At 32.9% G+C, this 14,586-nt stretch overlaps 1 protein-coding gene across 1 annotated transcript in view; it reads right to left on the reverse strand.

Moving 5' to 3' along the window:
• Snrk (SNF related kinase) overlaps positions 1-14,586 on the reverse strand; it is a 72,278-nt gene that overhangs the window by 24,742 nt on the left and 32,950 nt on the right. Inside the window, exons 5-6 of the mRNA XM_074173943.1 lie at positions 12,563-12,769; positions 5,694-5,913 (exon numbers count right to left, since the gene is read on the reverse strand). Coding sequence (XP_074030044.1) covers positions 5,694-5,913; positions 12,563-12,769 — 427 coding nt within the window. The remainder of the gene's footprint in view (positions 1-5,693; positions 5,914-12,562; positions 12,770-14,586) is intronic.

The raw sequence follows: 14,586 nt of genomic DNA on the forward strand, positions 1-14,586 counted from the left end.
AACAACACGGTTTCTCAGAAAGTAAATCCACTTGTACCAATCTTGCTCTTTACATAAACTACTTAACTGAAAATATTCATAGGAGGCTACAGATTTACTCTGTCTATACTGATTTTTCCAAAGCCTTATGCTCACAAAGAAACATTCCTGGGACTGTAAGTCTTCATTCAATCCCCAACACGGTTTCTCAGAAGGTGAATCCAGTTGTACCAACCTTGCTCTTTGCACAAACTACTCAATTGAATATCTTTAGAGGAGGCTATAGGATGACTCTGTCTATACTGACTTTTCCAAAGCCTTATGCTTACAAAGAAACTTTCCTGGGACTGTAAACCTTTACTCAATCCCCAACAACACGGTTTCTCAGAAAGTAAATCCACTTGTACCAATCTTGCTCTTTACATAAACTACTTAACTGAAAATCTTTAGAGGAGGCTATTGGTTGAATCTGTCTATACTGACTTTTCCAAAGCCTTATGCTTACAAAGAAACTTTCCTGGGACTGTAAACCTTTACACAATCCCCAACAACACGGTTTCTCAGAAAGTAAATCCACTTGTACCAATCTTGCTCTTTACATAAACTACTTAACTGAAAATATTCATAGGAGGCTACAGATTTACTCTGTCTATACTGATTTTTCCAAAGCCTTATGCTCACAAAGAAACATTCCTGGGACTGTAAGTCTTCATTCAATCCCCAACACGGTTTCTCAGAAGGTGAATCCAGTTGTACCAACCTTGCTCTTTGCACAAACTACTCAATTGAATATCTTTAGAGGAGGCTATAGGATGACTCTGTCTATACTGACTTTTCCAAAGCCTTATGCTTACAAAGAAACTTTCCTGGGACTGTAAACCTTTACTCAATCCCCAACAACACGGTTTCTCAGAAAGTAAATCCACTTGTACCAATCTTGCTCTTTACATAAACTACTTAACTGAAAATATTCAGAGGAGGCTACAGGTTTACTCTGTCTATACTGATTTTTCCAAAGCCTTATGCTTACAAAGAAACTTTCCTGGGACTGTAAGTCTTCATTCAATCCCCAACAACACGGTTTCTCAGAAGGTAAATCCACTTGTACCAACCTTGCTCTTTGCACAAACTACTTAACTGAAAATCTTTAGAGGAGGCTATTGGTTGAATCTGTCTATACTGACTTTTCCAAAGCCTTATGCTTACAAAGAAACTTTCCTGGGACTGTAAACCTTTACACAATCCCCAACAACACGGTTTCTCAGAAAGTAAATCCACTTGTACCAATCTTGCTCTTTACATAAACTACTTAACTGAAAATATTCATAGGAGGCTACAGATTTACTCTGTCTATACTGATTTTTCCAAAGCCTTATGCTCACAAAGAAACATTCCTGGGACTGTAAGTCTTCATTCAATCCCCAACACGGTTTCTCAGAAGGTGAATCCAGTTGTACCAACCTTGCTCTTTGCACAAACTACTCAATTGAATATCTTTAGAGGAGGCTATAGGATGACTCTGTCTATACTGACTTTTCCAAAGCCTTATGCTTACAAAGAAACTTTCCTGGGACTGTAAACCTTTACTCAATCCCCAACAACACGGTTTCTCAGAAGGTAAATCCACTTGTACCAACCTTGCTCTTTGCACAAACTACTTAACTGAAAATCTTTAGAGGAGGCTATTGGTTGAATCTGTCTATACTGACTTTTCCAAAGCCTTATGCTTACAAAGAAACTTTCCTGGGACTGTAAACCTTTACACAATCCCCAACAACACGGTTTCTCAGAAAGTAAATCCACTTGTACCAATCTTGCTCTTTACATAAACTACTTAACTGAAAATATTCATAGGAGGCTACAGATTTACTCTGTCTATACTGATTTTTCCAAAGCCTTATGCTCACAAAGAAACATTCCTGGGACTGTAAGTCTTCATTCAATCCCCAACACGGTTTCTCAGAAGGTGAATCCAGTTGTACCAACCTTGCTCTTTGCACAAACTACTTAACTGAAAATCTTTAGAGGAGACTATAAGTTGAATCTGTCTATACTGACTTTTCCAAAGCCTTATGCTTACAAAGAAACTTTCCTGGGACTGTAAACCTTTACTCAATCCCCAACAACACGGTTTCTCAGAAAGTAAATCCACTTGTACCAATCTTGCTCTTTACATAAACTACTTAACTGAAAATATTCAGAGGAGGCTACATGTTTACTCTGTCTATACTGATTTTTCCAAAGCCTTATGCTTACAAAGAAACTTTCCTGGGACTGTAAGTCTTCATTCAATCCCCAACAACACGGTTTCTCAGAAGGTAAATCCACTTGTACCAACCTTGCTCTTTGCACAAACTACTTAACTGAAAATCTTTAGAGGAGGCTATTGGTTGAATCTGTCTATACTGACTTTTCCAAAGCCTTATGCTTACAAAGAAACTTTCCTGGGACTGTAAACCTTTACACAATCCCCAACAACACGGTTTCTCAGAAAGTAAATCCACTTGTACCAATCTTGCTCTTTACATAAACTACTTAACTGAAAATATTCATAGGAGGCTACAGATTTACTCTGTCTATACTGATTTTTCCAAAGCCTTATGCTCACAAAGAAACATTCCTGGGACTGTAAGTCTTCATTCAATCCCCAACACAGTTTCTCAGAAGGTGAATCCAGTTGTACCAACCTTGCTCTTTGCACAAACTACTCAATTGAATATCTTTAGAGGAGGCTATAGGATGACTCTGTCTATACTGACTTTTCCAAAGCCTTATGCTTACAAAGAAACTTTCCTGGGACTGTAAACCTTTACTCAATCCCCAACAACACGGTTTCTCAGAAGGTAAATCCACTTGTACCAACCTTGCTCTTTGCACAAACTACTTAACTGAAAATCTTTAGAGGAGGCTATTGGTTGAATCTGTCTATACTGACTTTTCCAAAGCCTTATGCTTACAAAGAAACTTTCCTGGGACTGTAAACCTTTACACAATCCCCAACAACACGGTTTCTCAGAAAGTAAATCCACTTGTACCAATCTTGCTCTTTACATAAACTACTTAACTGAAAATATTCATAGGAGGCTACAGATTTACTCTGTCTATACTGATTTTTCCAAAGCCTTATGCTCACAAAGAAACATTCCTGGGACTGTAAGTCTTCATTCAATCCCCAACACGGTTTCTCAGAAGGTGAATCCAGTTGTACCAACCTTGCTCTTTGCACAAACTACTTAACTGAAAATCTTTAGAGGAGACTATAAGTTGAATCTGTCTATACTGACTTTTCCAAAGCCTTATGCTTACAAAGAAACTTTCCTGGGACTGTAAACCTTTACTCAATCCCCAACAACACGGTTTCTCAGAAAGTAAATCCACTTGTACCAATCTTGCTCTTTACATAAACTACTTAACTGAAAATATTCAGAGGAGGCTACAGGTTTACTCGGTCTATACTGTTTTTTCCAAAGCCTTATGCTTACAAAGAAACTTTCCTGGGACTGTAAGTCTTCATTCAATCCCCAACACAGTTTCTCAGAAAGTGAATTCAGTTGTACCAACCTTGCTCTTTGCACAAACTACTCAATTGAAAATCTTTAGAGGAGGCTATAGGTTGACTCTGTCTATACTGACTTTTCCAAAGCCTTATGCTTACAAAGAAACTTTCCTGAGACTGTAAGTCTTTACTCAATCCCCAACAACACAGTTTCTCAGAAATTAAATCCACTTGAACCAATCTTGCTCTTTACACAAACTACATAGAAAATCTTAAGAGGTGGCTACAGGTTGACTCTGTCTATACTGACTTTTCCAAATCCTTTGACAGAGTCAACCACGGCCTAATTATAGCTAAAATTCAAGCGCTTGGTATAGGCAGGAATATTTTGCAAGTAATCAATAGCTTCTTAACTGATCCAACTCTGTCTGTAAAATAAGGAAATTCAACATCTATACCCATTCAGTTTCATCAGGGATACCGCAGGGATCCCATATGGGCCCACTGCTGTTCAACTTGTTTGTATCAGACATAGAGCTTTTTGTCAGAGCAATTACTTGCCGGGAAGATGCTGAATTAATTCAAAAAATTTCTTGAAGCTTTTTCCATGTGGTGTAGAAATAATTTGTTAGAGGTAAACATGGATAAGTGTCAAATCATTACGTTAGCTAAAATTAGAAATCCAATATTCTTTGAATATAAATTGAATAATATAGCTCTTGACAGAGAAACATTTATTCACGATCTGGGAGTTATGTTTGATAGCAAAATTGATTTTAATCTTCAAGTGTCAGAAATTGTGGCAAAAAGTCTCAAAATGCTAGATTTTGTGTTGAGAATTTCTACTGATTTTTCAATTAAAACAAAAAGATTTTATATTGTGCTTTCGTAAGATCCATTCTTCAATATTGTTCGGTTATATGGGACCCATACTATAATGTAAATATGGATTTGATTGAGAATGTTCAAAAGAAATTCTTGAGGAATTGTGTTTTTCATTTTGTTATTCAACGAAATTAATATTGAGTACAGTAAACTCTTAATCAACTTAAATATAAAATCATTGGAAGATAGGAGAATTTCTATGAACTTGAGTTTCCTTTTCAAAATAATGAATAGTGAGATGAACTACCCAGAACTACTTCAACTAATAACTTTTCATATCAAACAAAAAGATACAAGAAATCTTGACATTTTTCATATCAATTTTTTCCATACCAATTATGCTTTGAACAGTTCGATTCCTCGTATTCTAAAGCTGGTAAATCAATATCATAATAACTTAGACCTATGTCACTTCAGGTCTTTAAAAATCAATTGAAAAGGCTATAGCGTTTCCGATGCTTTTCTTTACCTTACCATTTTTTTTGTAAGTACCAGATTTGTTACATATTTTTCCTTGTAAGTACCAGATGATTTGTTTCATCTTTTAGTAATGTAGTCACTAGACATGATTCAGTAATATTTTGTATTTCATACTTCGCTTAATGTTTTGTGAAATTGTAAATTGTAATGTAGACATTAGACATAAGCATTCAAAAATACTTTGTAGTTCTTCACACTTTCTTGAATGTTTTTGTAAATTGGCTTTGCCGTTAAATAAATAAATAACTATAATATACAGTAACTGAGTGACAATTTTAATAGATTAAAAATTAATAAAATATTTCAAAAATACACATAAGATATACATTAACAAAATCTAGAAAAACCAAGAGACCCACTGACCATCGAGCTTAATAAATATATTTTGCACTTCAAAATTAAGTTACACCTCTTCCCATTCCAACATCAATGTTAATGAAAACTGTAGCTTGCAAGTCGGATTTTCATTCGTTTACCGGCCGAAACCTCAAAGTAAACCTAGTGAAAAAAATGTAACTCTTGAAAGTTCATTACAGCCTGGCAGAATATGACAGACTTTGAGCCCAGCTTCTGATTCAGGTTTCAAATTTTAAAAGACAATTTTATCTTGACAATATTTTTGCGTTGACATTGATAAAATTTGTCATACATGTCCATGTTTTGCTTTTATTGGTATTAGAAACCTATGCCTTGTCCATAAGAATATATCTTGAATAATAAAGTACAGTTGATTATTGAAACAGTGATTGTTTGAAAAAATATTTAACAAGAAAAATAATATTTCAATCGATATTCTGAAAAACAATGTAACCACAAGTTGAAAATATAAAATTGAATATTAAACGATACATACCTGAGGTATATCTCCTGGCGTACGAGGAACATTTAACAAACTAGGTGTAATAATACTTGTGGAATTATCGTTTTTTGATACTTGGGCATTGGGAAATACGGCCAGTTCTTCAGGTCTCTTGCTTCTATTGACGTGTTCTTGTCTTTTGTACCTTAATTTTCTCTCGGCCAAGAGATAATATGTAGCTGTGATGTGATTGTACTCATTTTTATCTAAAGATCTGTAATAAGAAGGCATGCAATTATTTACAGGCCCGGGGTAAAGTATTCATGATATTTTACTGTTTTACAAAGGTATTAAAGAATATTTATACAACATATCACAAATACAGAAATTGAAATATTGCAGTAAGTAGTGAAATCTCTTAGAGAATATTGAGAAAAATGAATAATGGTTCAGTTAAAAAACACAAATGAAATATTGAAAAATAATAATAATAATAATAATTTTTATTATCCTGTAAGACAATCAAAAAGGTACATTGTGTAGGATTAGTCAGAAAAGAGCTTAAAAGTATAACTAAAAATAAGACAATTTACTAAGAGTAATGCATTCATTGAAATTTTCATTTTATTATTCAATCATTTCCTGAAGGGAGTAATAGGTTTTCTCTAGTAGAAAAGACTTAAGTGTAATTTTGAAGCTGTGGATAGTACTAGAGTTTTTCAGTTCAAGTGGTAACAGATTAAATAATCTGAGCCCTATTACATTGGGGGAATTGTAAGTCAGTGCATTTTTACAATATGGCATATGAAAGTCTGTCTTGTTTAAAAAAAAATCTGTTTAAAATCTGTTTTTCCGTTAACCAGCTGTCGCACCCCTACAAACGATAACCCTCAAAAGTCGAAACTTGTGCGAGCTAAGGATTAACGAGGTCTTACCTTTTAACGTGTGATTCCTAACACGGGTTGGACGATAGCAAGTGAAGATCGATCGTTCAGACTAGGGCTTGAACCACCGACCAACACGGCAGTCAATTCGAGTGAGTGAACAAAGCACCCACGCCGAACCGCTTGGCTATCGACCGACCTGGTATCAATAGAATGCACATTTTCATTTCTTATGAAACAGTTACAGTTATCATATATAAAAAAACATTATTCGAATATATACAGGCATGGCAATGTTAGTATTTCAAAATAAAAAAATGCTGTTGCAGCTTGTATTTCTTGAGACTCCTGCTATACATCTTATAATCTTTTTCTGGGCGACAAAAACATTTTTGCATGAAGAGGAAGCTCCCCAGAAAGTAATACCATACCGAAGATGCGATTCAACTTGAGCATGATACAGCATAATCAACTGTTTCTGGTCTAAAATATTACGAAGGTTTCTCAGAAAATAATTCATAGAGTTCAATTTTGATATAACTGTTCCACAATGAGTTTTCCAGCTGAGAAATTCATCCAAGTGTACACCTAAAAATTTCACCGTAGAGCACGGAGAAATTTCATCATCTTCAATTTGCAAGTTGAATCTGGCTATTTCTTTTTGTCTAGCATGATATCTTATCAAACGTGTTTTTTGATTATTCAAATGTAGGGAATTTTCCTTGAACCAGGTGTTTAATTTTTGCAGGATTAAGTTACCTTTGGTTTGTAGATTTTGATCTATTTTATCTGATATAACCAGTGATGTTGTCATCTCCATATAGTTAAAATGAGCATATGTGGAGATGGATTCCATATTATTTACATATAATGAAAAAAGTATAGGGCCCAACACTGATCCCTGTGGGACACCTACATTAATGTACACATAATTGGATGTATATAACTTTCTCACATTATTATTATCATTGATGATACTGACATATTGCTTTCGTGTTGAGACAAACGTTTTCAGTCAATTAAGTGCATTTCCTTGTATGCCAATATTATTGAGTTTTATGTAAAGATTTTCGTGATCAACACAGTCGAATGCCTTACTGAGGTCACAGAAGACCCCGATAGGGCACTCGCCCCTGCTAATTGAATTCAAGACGTTAGAATATAATGAATGAATCGCATCGGTTGATGACTTTGAATTCTGGAAACCATATTGGTTTTTGGATATAATGTCGTTCTCATTCAAATAACCGTTCAGTCTATTCAAATATGCATATTCAAAGATCTTAGAGAAAACAGATGGCACTGTGATTGGTCGAAAATTTTTCATGTTATTTGGATCACCTTTTTTATACAGTGTGACCCCATTTAAAATGGAACCACCCCTGTAGAATGTGCATTTTTCAATCAATCTCAATTTTTTTTTATTGAAATATTAAGCATGAAAAACTGTATCTTGACACTAACTTTCACAATTTTAGTTTCATTTCCAAGGCACTCTATGGTTTTTTTTGTTTGTCAAAAACGGCAAAAGTTTATTAGGCAATTTTTGTTTTCAAATTTGACTACACCACTGGATTCGTAGTCGTTATAAATCAAAACTGTCAAATTTTCATTGAAAAATATTTGTTAACAACGAAGTTACAACAACTTCAATTTTGGAAACAAAGTATTTGTTTGTAATTTTTATTCAGATTATAGACATATTTGAGATCTGACAACACTGTCATCACCAAGTAGAACACCAGTGAATTTGTACAGTGAAAATCCGAAGTCAACAGCTCAATGCGTTCTACAGTTATAACTCCTGAAAATATGGTAATGTGAGAGATTTGTGGTGCAAGTGTTTTGTAATAAAAATCTGACTACGCCACTGGATTTGTGGATAATATTCCCTTAAAATCATTCATTTGAGTGTAGGTTACGAGAAGTGTATTCTAGAATAACAGAAAATTAAAAATTCATTTTCAAGTTATGCAGTACTTAGTACATTCTTCCGCATAGCCGCTAAAATCAAATTGATTTAAAGCATGGAAATCATTTATTCAATAATAAAACAGAGAGCAGGACAAAAATTGTTCCCTGTAAATTCTTCATAACTCAGCTAAAACAATCTTTTAGAGGTGATATCAATAATTTGAGGAAGCTGAACTCATTATGCAAAGGTTTTATAATAAATCAACAGTAGGCTGTGATTTTGACAGTTAATCATAAATAAAATAATAGTTGTTAGTTACGTGCATTTAATAATGGCTTTGCAATTATCATTAGAAGAAAGAATTGAAATTGTGAGAATTTCTGGGGACAATTATCATAGTGAAAGAGAAGCAGCTAGGATATTTAATCACAGACATCCAAATCGACTTCCCATTGACAGAAGCACCGTCAGTAAAATTAACAAAACATTTAAAGAAACCGGTGCAGTCAGCAAACATATTTTAAAAAATAATCACCGAAGAAGAAATTTAAACGAAGGTGCTGTTTTAGATTATTTTAGAAACCACCCAAACAGAAGTTTACGAGTCGCCAGTTTGGATTTAAACTTACCGAGAGAGACTATTCGACGATGTCATAAACAAAACAAAATGAGAGCATTTAAACCTAAATTTCTTCACTCTTTAAAGGCAGGTGATGAAGTGAAACGTATGGAATTTTGTTTGTGGGCACAAGGCGAGTACCTGAATACAAGAAATTTTTTAAACTGCATAATGTTTAGTGATGAAGCTTCTTTCAGCACCAATGGGGTAGTTTCATCGCAAAATGCTCGGTATTGGGCTACGGAAAATCCGCACTGGATCATAAATTGTAAAAGTCAATATTCCGAAAAAGTTAACGTTTGGTGTGGTATAGTACAAAATAGAATAATAGGTCCATATTTTTTTCATGGAAACATAAACAGGCAAAATTTTTTGGAATTTCTAAATAACCAATTATCGGACGAAATAGATGAAATGCCTCTTGCGGAACAAGTAAATTTATATTTTCAGCTCGACGGCTGTTCCGTGCACAATTCGAGGATTGTTAAAGAGTGGCTAAATAACCAGTTTCCAAATCATTGGATAGGACGAGGTAGTGACTTAATTGAATGGCCACCTAGATCGCCTGATCTAACAATATTAGACTTTTTTCTGTGGGGTATTCTGACACAAAAAGTATACAGAACAAGACCAACGAATTGAGCTGAACTCATGCAAAGGATACGACAAGCTTGTGCCGAAATTACAGTTCAACAAATAAGAAATAGTGTAAACAATATTCGGAAGAGATACGATAAATGTATTGAACTTAATGGAGGTTTGGTAGAAGCCACAAAAATTTGAATGTTTAGTTTTAAATCAATGTTTATTTTAGTATCAGTTTTTTCTTAATGGCAATTAATTGTTGAATAAATACTTTGAAACTTGTTTGTATACATTTTGTTTTCATCAGCTATAGAAGAAGGTAGAGTAAGTTCAGAATCTCATAAAATGTGATTTTCCAGGTGCGCTGTTACAAAAGTACTATTATTTATTATTGGGAAACTTCCAAAAAGCTTACAAGTATGACCATTAATACTTCAAGATTCTATCAAGATTTGGTAAAAGCGCAATTGGGAGATCCCATGACATGAGATTCTGAACTTGGTCTACTACTGCGTAACTTGAAAATGAACTTTTAATTTTCTGTTATTCAATTATTCAATTTTTATTTTAATTTTCACTTCTCGTAACCTACACTCAAATGAATGATTTTAAGGGAATATTATCCACAAATCCAGTGGCGTAGTCAGATTTTTATTACAAAACGCTTGCACCACAAATCTCTCACATTACCATATTTTCAGGAGTTATAACTGTAGAACGCATTGAGCTGTTGACTTCGGATTTTCACTGTACAAATTCACTGGTGTTCTACTTGGTGATGACAGTGTTGTCAGATCTCAAATATGTCTATAATCTGAATAAAAATTACAAACAAATACTTTGTTTCCAAAATTGAAGTTGTAACTTCGTTGTTAACAAATATTTTTTAATGAAAATTTGACAGTTTTGATTTATAACGACTACGAATCCAGTGGTGTAGTCAAATTTGAAAACAAAAATTGCCTAATAAACTTTTGCCGTTTTTGACAAACAAAAAAAACCATAGAGTGCCTTGGAAATGAAACTAAAATTGTGAAAGTTAGTGTCAAGATACAGTTTTTCATGCTTAATATTTCAATAAAAAAAAATTGAGATTGATTGAAAAATGCACATTCTACAGGGGTGGTTCCATTTTAAATGGGTCACACTGTATATGGGAATTACTTTGCTCGTTTTATGAAGATTCGGAAAAATTCCTGTACAGTATGAAATATTTATATCAGATTTGTTATAGGTGAGATAATAGAGCCTAAAATTTTTCTTAATAGAAACCCTGGGACTTCATTAAATCCAGATGAGTAGGTGTTTTTTAATTTTGACCATAATAGCTTGTATAATTCATCTTGATTATAACGTACCTGTGAGAACTTATTTGAATGAGTATATTTTTCTAGTGGATTGAACAAGTTTGTGGAATTCTGGGTTTTTTCAATAATATTTAATGGGGCATTTCTGAAAAAATTATTGAAGCTATTCACAACTAAAGTTGTGGCACAAATAGGAATTTCAATCGCTAATGAATTCAAATATTAAAAATCTCTTCACTTAAATTAATTCTTCAATTTTGAAGAAGAAAACTTTTCACACTAAACTTGAACTGGGTAAATTTTAATGATGTCATTGACGAATAAATATGTAGACTAGAATTAGGAGAATTTCTCCGACTGACTGCTAGTTAATGTTTGGAGTTAATAAATTTTAGGACTTCTGTGGTTCCAATGAGAATGTAGTAGAAGGTGGCATGTAGAAGGTGGCATACTGCCAAGTAGAGAAAAAAGATGTCAAAAATAATCTATACAATATTCTCTGGCCAGAATTCTTATCGCTTTTTGCTACGTTACTTGATTGCTGCAAATCAGCAGAGTTGTTCTGCTAAAAAGCTATAACAGTAGCTAGAGATGTCAGTAACCATATAATAACATAGGACAAATCTTATGTTACCAGCAGGTTGTATGGAAAGAAATAGAAAGAAGAATATACTTTTTTAAACGTCTTCAAGCTGTCCACGAAGCCTAATCAACTAAAAAAAAAAAACGTGGAAAAGTTTTCCAGTAATAGCTTCCATATGTACAAACCAGCTCAATTATTTGTAGGTTCTGGAAGATACAATTATATTTTGAATGTATTTTCAGTTAATGTCAGAACCGATACTATACAACCTGATTATATTACATTTAAGAGCAATTATTTTTAAATCAAGAATTCGAGGATTAATCACTTGATAAAACATTAATCACTTTCAGAAGTGGCTCAACAGATTGTCAATCAACTATATTTGATGCTGATTAGTTTTATTATCCAATTAACGAAAAAACAGATTTTAAACAGATTTTTTTAACAGATTTTTCTTAGTCATTGTCTTAAAAAATTTTATCCGTGTAACCAGACAAAATTTCAATGAAACTTTATCAATATCGTTAATCATAATAAATTTACAATATTACTGAAGTTCTTTCCCAACACCAAATTGTTATTTTTAACACCTCGACACGTGTTTCGATCACCAAGTTATCATCTTCAAGAGGAACCAACACCAAATCGTTAAAAATAACGATTTAGTGTTGAGAAAGAACTCCAGTAATATTCATTACTACACCAAAGGTTCCAAAAAGTGCATCATAAGTACTTAATAAATTTACGATTAATATTACAACTCTAACCACAGAGACTGAAAGTACCAATCCTAGAAAGATCTAACGTTTATCGTCAATCCAGTTATATTCCATATTTTCACTTTTGAAGTTTTTTCTACACCAGATTTAGTCATTTGTATTTACTAAATATATCATCAAATGAGAAATGCATATATCCACAAAGTACGCAAACAAATTTTAACCTTCAACCCATCTTATTTACTCTCCAAATAATCACATTTATAATAAAAGCTAAATTCTACAGTAAATAAAATTAGCAATCTTACTCGTGTACTTCCTCTTTTGTAGCTATATCTCCATTGACTATTTTCTGAAGGATAAAATTGTGATCATCTTCGGAAAGCTGCTCCTTCAAAACAAGAGGTGTAAAGTCAGTAGAATCATGTTTGCTGCCACTGAGCCAAGGGTGTTTGGATATTTCCTCTAATGTTGCTCTCTTTTCTGGATTTCTCAGCAACATTCTTGATATCAATCTGAAAAATTCAACAAACCATCACATAGTATGCAATTTATAAAAAGAACTTCATTTCCAGATAGTCAAGCCTAATATAAACATAATTAATGTACTTTATCTAAATATAATACATAAAAATCAAAAAAATTAGTCTATTATAACCAAATAACAGAAAATCACAAAAAAAAATTATATCGCACATATTCTATATAGGATACACGTTTACATATTTACTTATATATTCAATCAAAACAAAGTCTTATTATTATATTTCAAGTATAAATTAGCTTTAATTCAGTTTATTGTTATGAATGTTACCAAGTCCCTCTTGAATAGACGAAGAGAAGAGTTTTTTTATATTATTTGACAGTTTATTAAAACTGTCCAATAATAACGAGTTCATACTGTTACGTGAATTTGTCCTTGGGATGTGAAAATTGGTGTTTAATCTAGTATCATGATGATGTGCTTCACTACTCGTGATCAAAAGGTTTACCAAGTATGTTGGTTGCATTTTATTTATTATTTTCTACATAAATATCATAGTTTGAGACTATAGTCGTTGAGAGACATTAAGCAACTTTAAACTACAGAGCATATTATGTATAGGTGTCATTCTATTGCAAAGTAATATTCGCATTCCACGATTTTGTAATTTTTGTATTTGATTTGTTCTGATTCAAGAGATATAAAAGAGTCCCACAAAAATCGTAATGAGGTTTTATTATGCAATTATAGCACGTTATTTTGGCATACATTGATAATACAGATGCCACTCTAGAAAACAAAAATAAAAAAATACAGTTTCTTTGATATTTTACTTATTACATAGTCAGCATGTAATGTTGTAATGATCATCGCCTTAGTTTTAGTGATATTGAGTTTCAGTTTATTTATTCCAAGGTACAACTCAACATTTTTCAATGAATTATTCATCTTTTCAATAGCGACTTGCAAGGTTTTATCGTAGGTATATATTAATGTATCATCTGCAAATAAGTTAATCACATGATCACCATCTACGTAATTGATATAGTTTATATAAATCAGAAATAGTAAAGGTCCTAATACACTACCTTGTGGAACTCCAAAATTATTCACTACCTCTGGTGAGTAGCACCTATTAATTTTTGTTATTTGACTCCGCGTACTGAGGTAACTTTTCATCCTCTTCAAAACACATCAACAATACCATAATATTTAAGCTTTCGGATTAATATATCTCTGTCTATTGTTTCTAATGCCCTCTTTAAATCCAAGAATGCACAAACAACGTAATTATCTTTATCAATTTTTTCTTTCCAATTTGTTATTGTGAACTGTAAGGCAACCTCACACGGATGTTTTTTTATGAAGCCTGACTGACAACCTAGAAGTAACCTGTTTTCATCAAAGTTTTTGTTGAGTTCCTCATACACTGCTAATTCCAATACTTTTTCAAGGGTTGGAACAGCATTGATAGGACGAAAATAATATGCCTCATAAGTATTATTTATTTTTGGTACTGGTATTACTGTGCTTATTTTGAAGTGTTGGGGAAATTGTCCTGTTTGAAGAGACGTATTAATAAAGTTCAGTATAACATGCCCCAAGGTTTTGAATGTCTCTTCAGAAATAGACTGTTCATTATCTCAGATCTATTAAATTTATTTATTGAAAATATTATATTTTTCAACTGCGGCAAGTCTATCTGTTTAAAAGAATTTAATTTACAATTTACTATGTAGAAACTGTTTGAACTCCAGTCTGACTCAGAATTTATATTGTTTACAATTTCACCTATACATTGAATGCATTTGCAATATCAATTTCTGTGCTGCAAAGTTTTATTTGATC

The sequence above is a fragment of the Leptinotarsa decemlineata genome, unplaced genomic scaffold, assembly GCF_025532065.1.
Source record: "Leptinotarsa decemlineata unplaced genomic scaffold, Ldec_3_MD MMD2_P_RNA_scaffold_12, whole genome shotgun sequence".
NCBI lineage: Eukaryota > Metazoa > Arthropoda > Insecta > Coleoptera > Chrysomelidae > Leptinotarsa > Leptinotarsa decemlineata.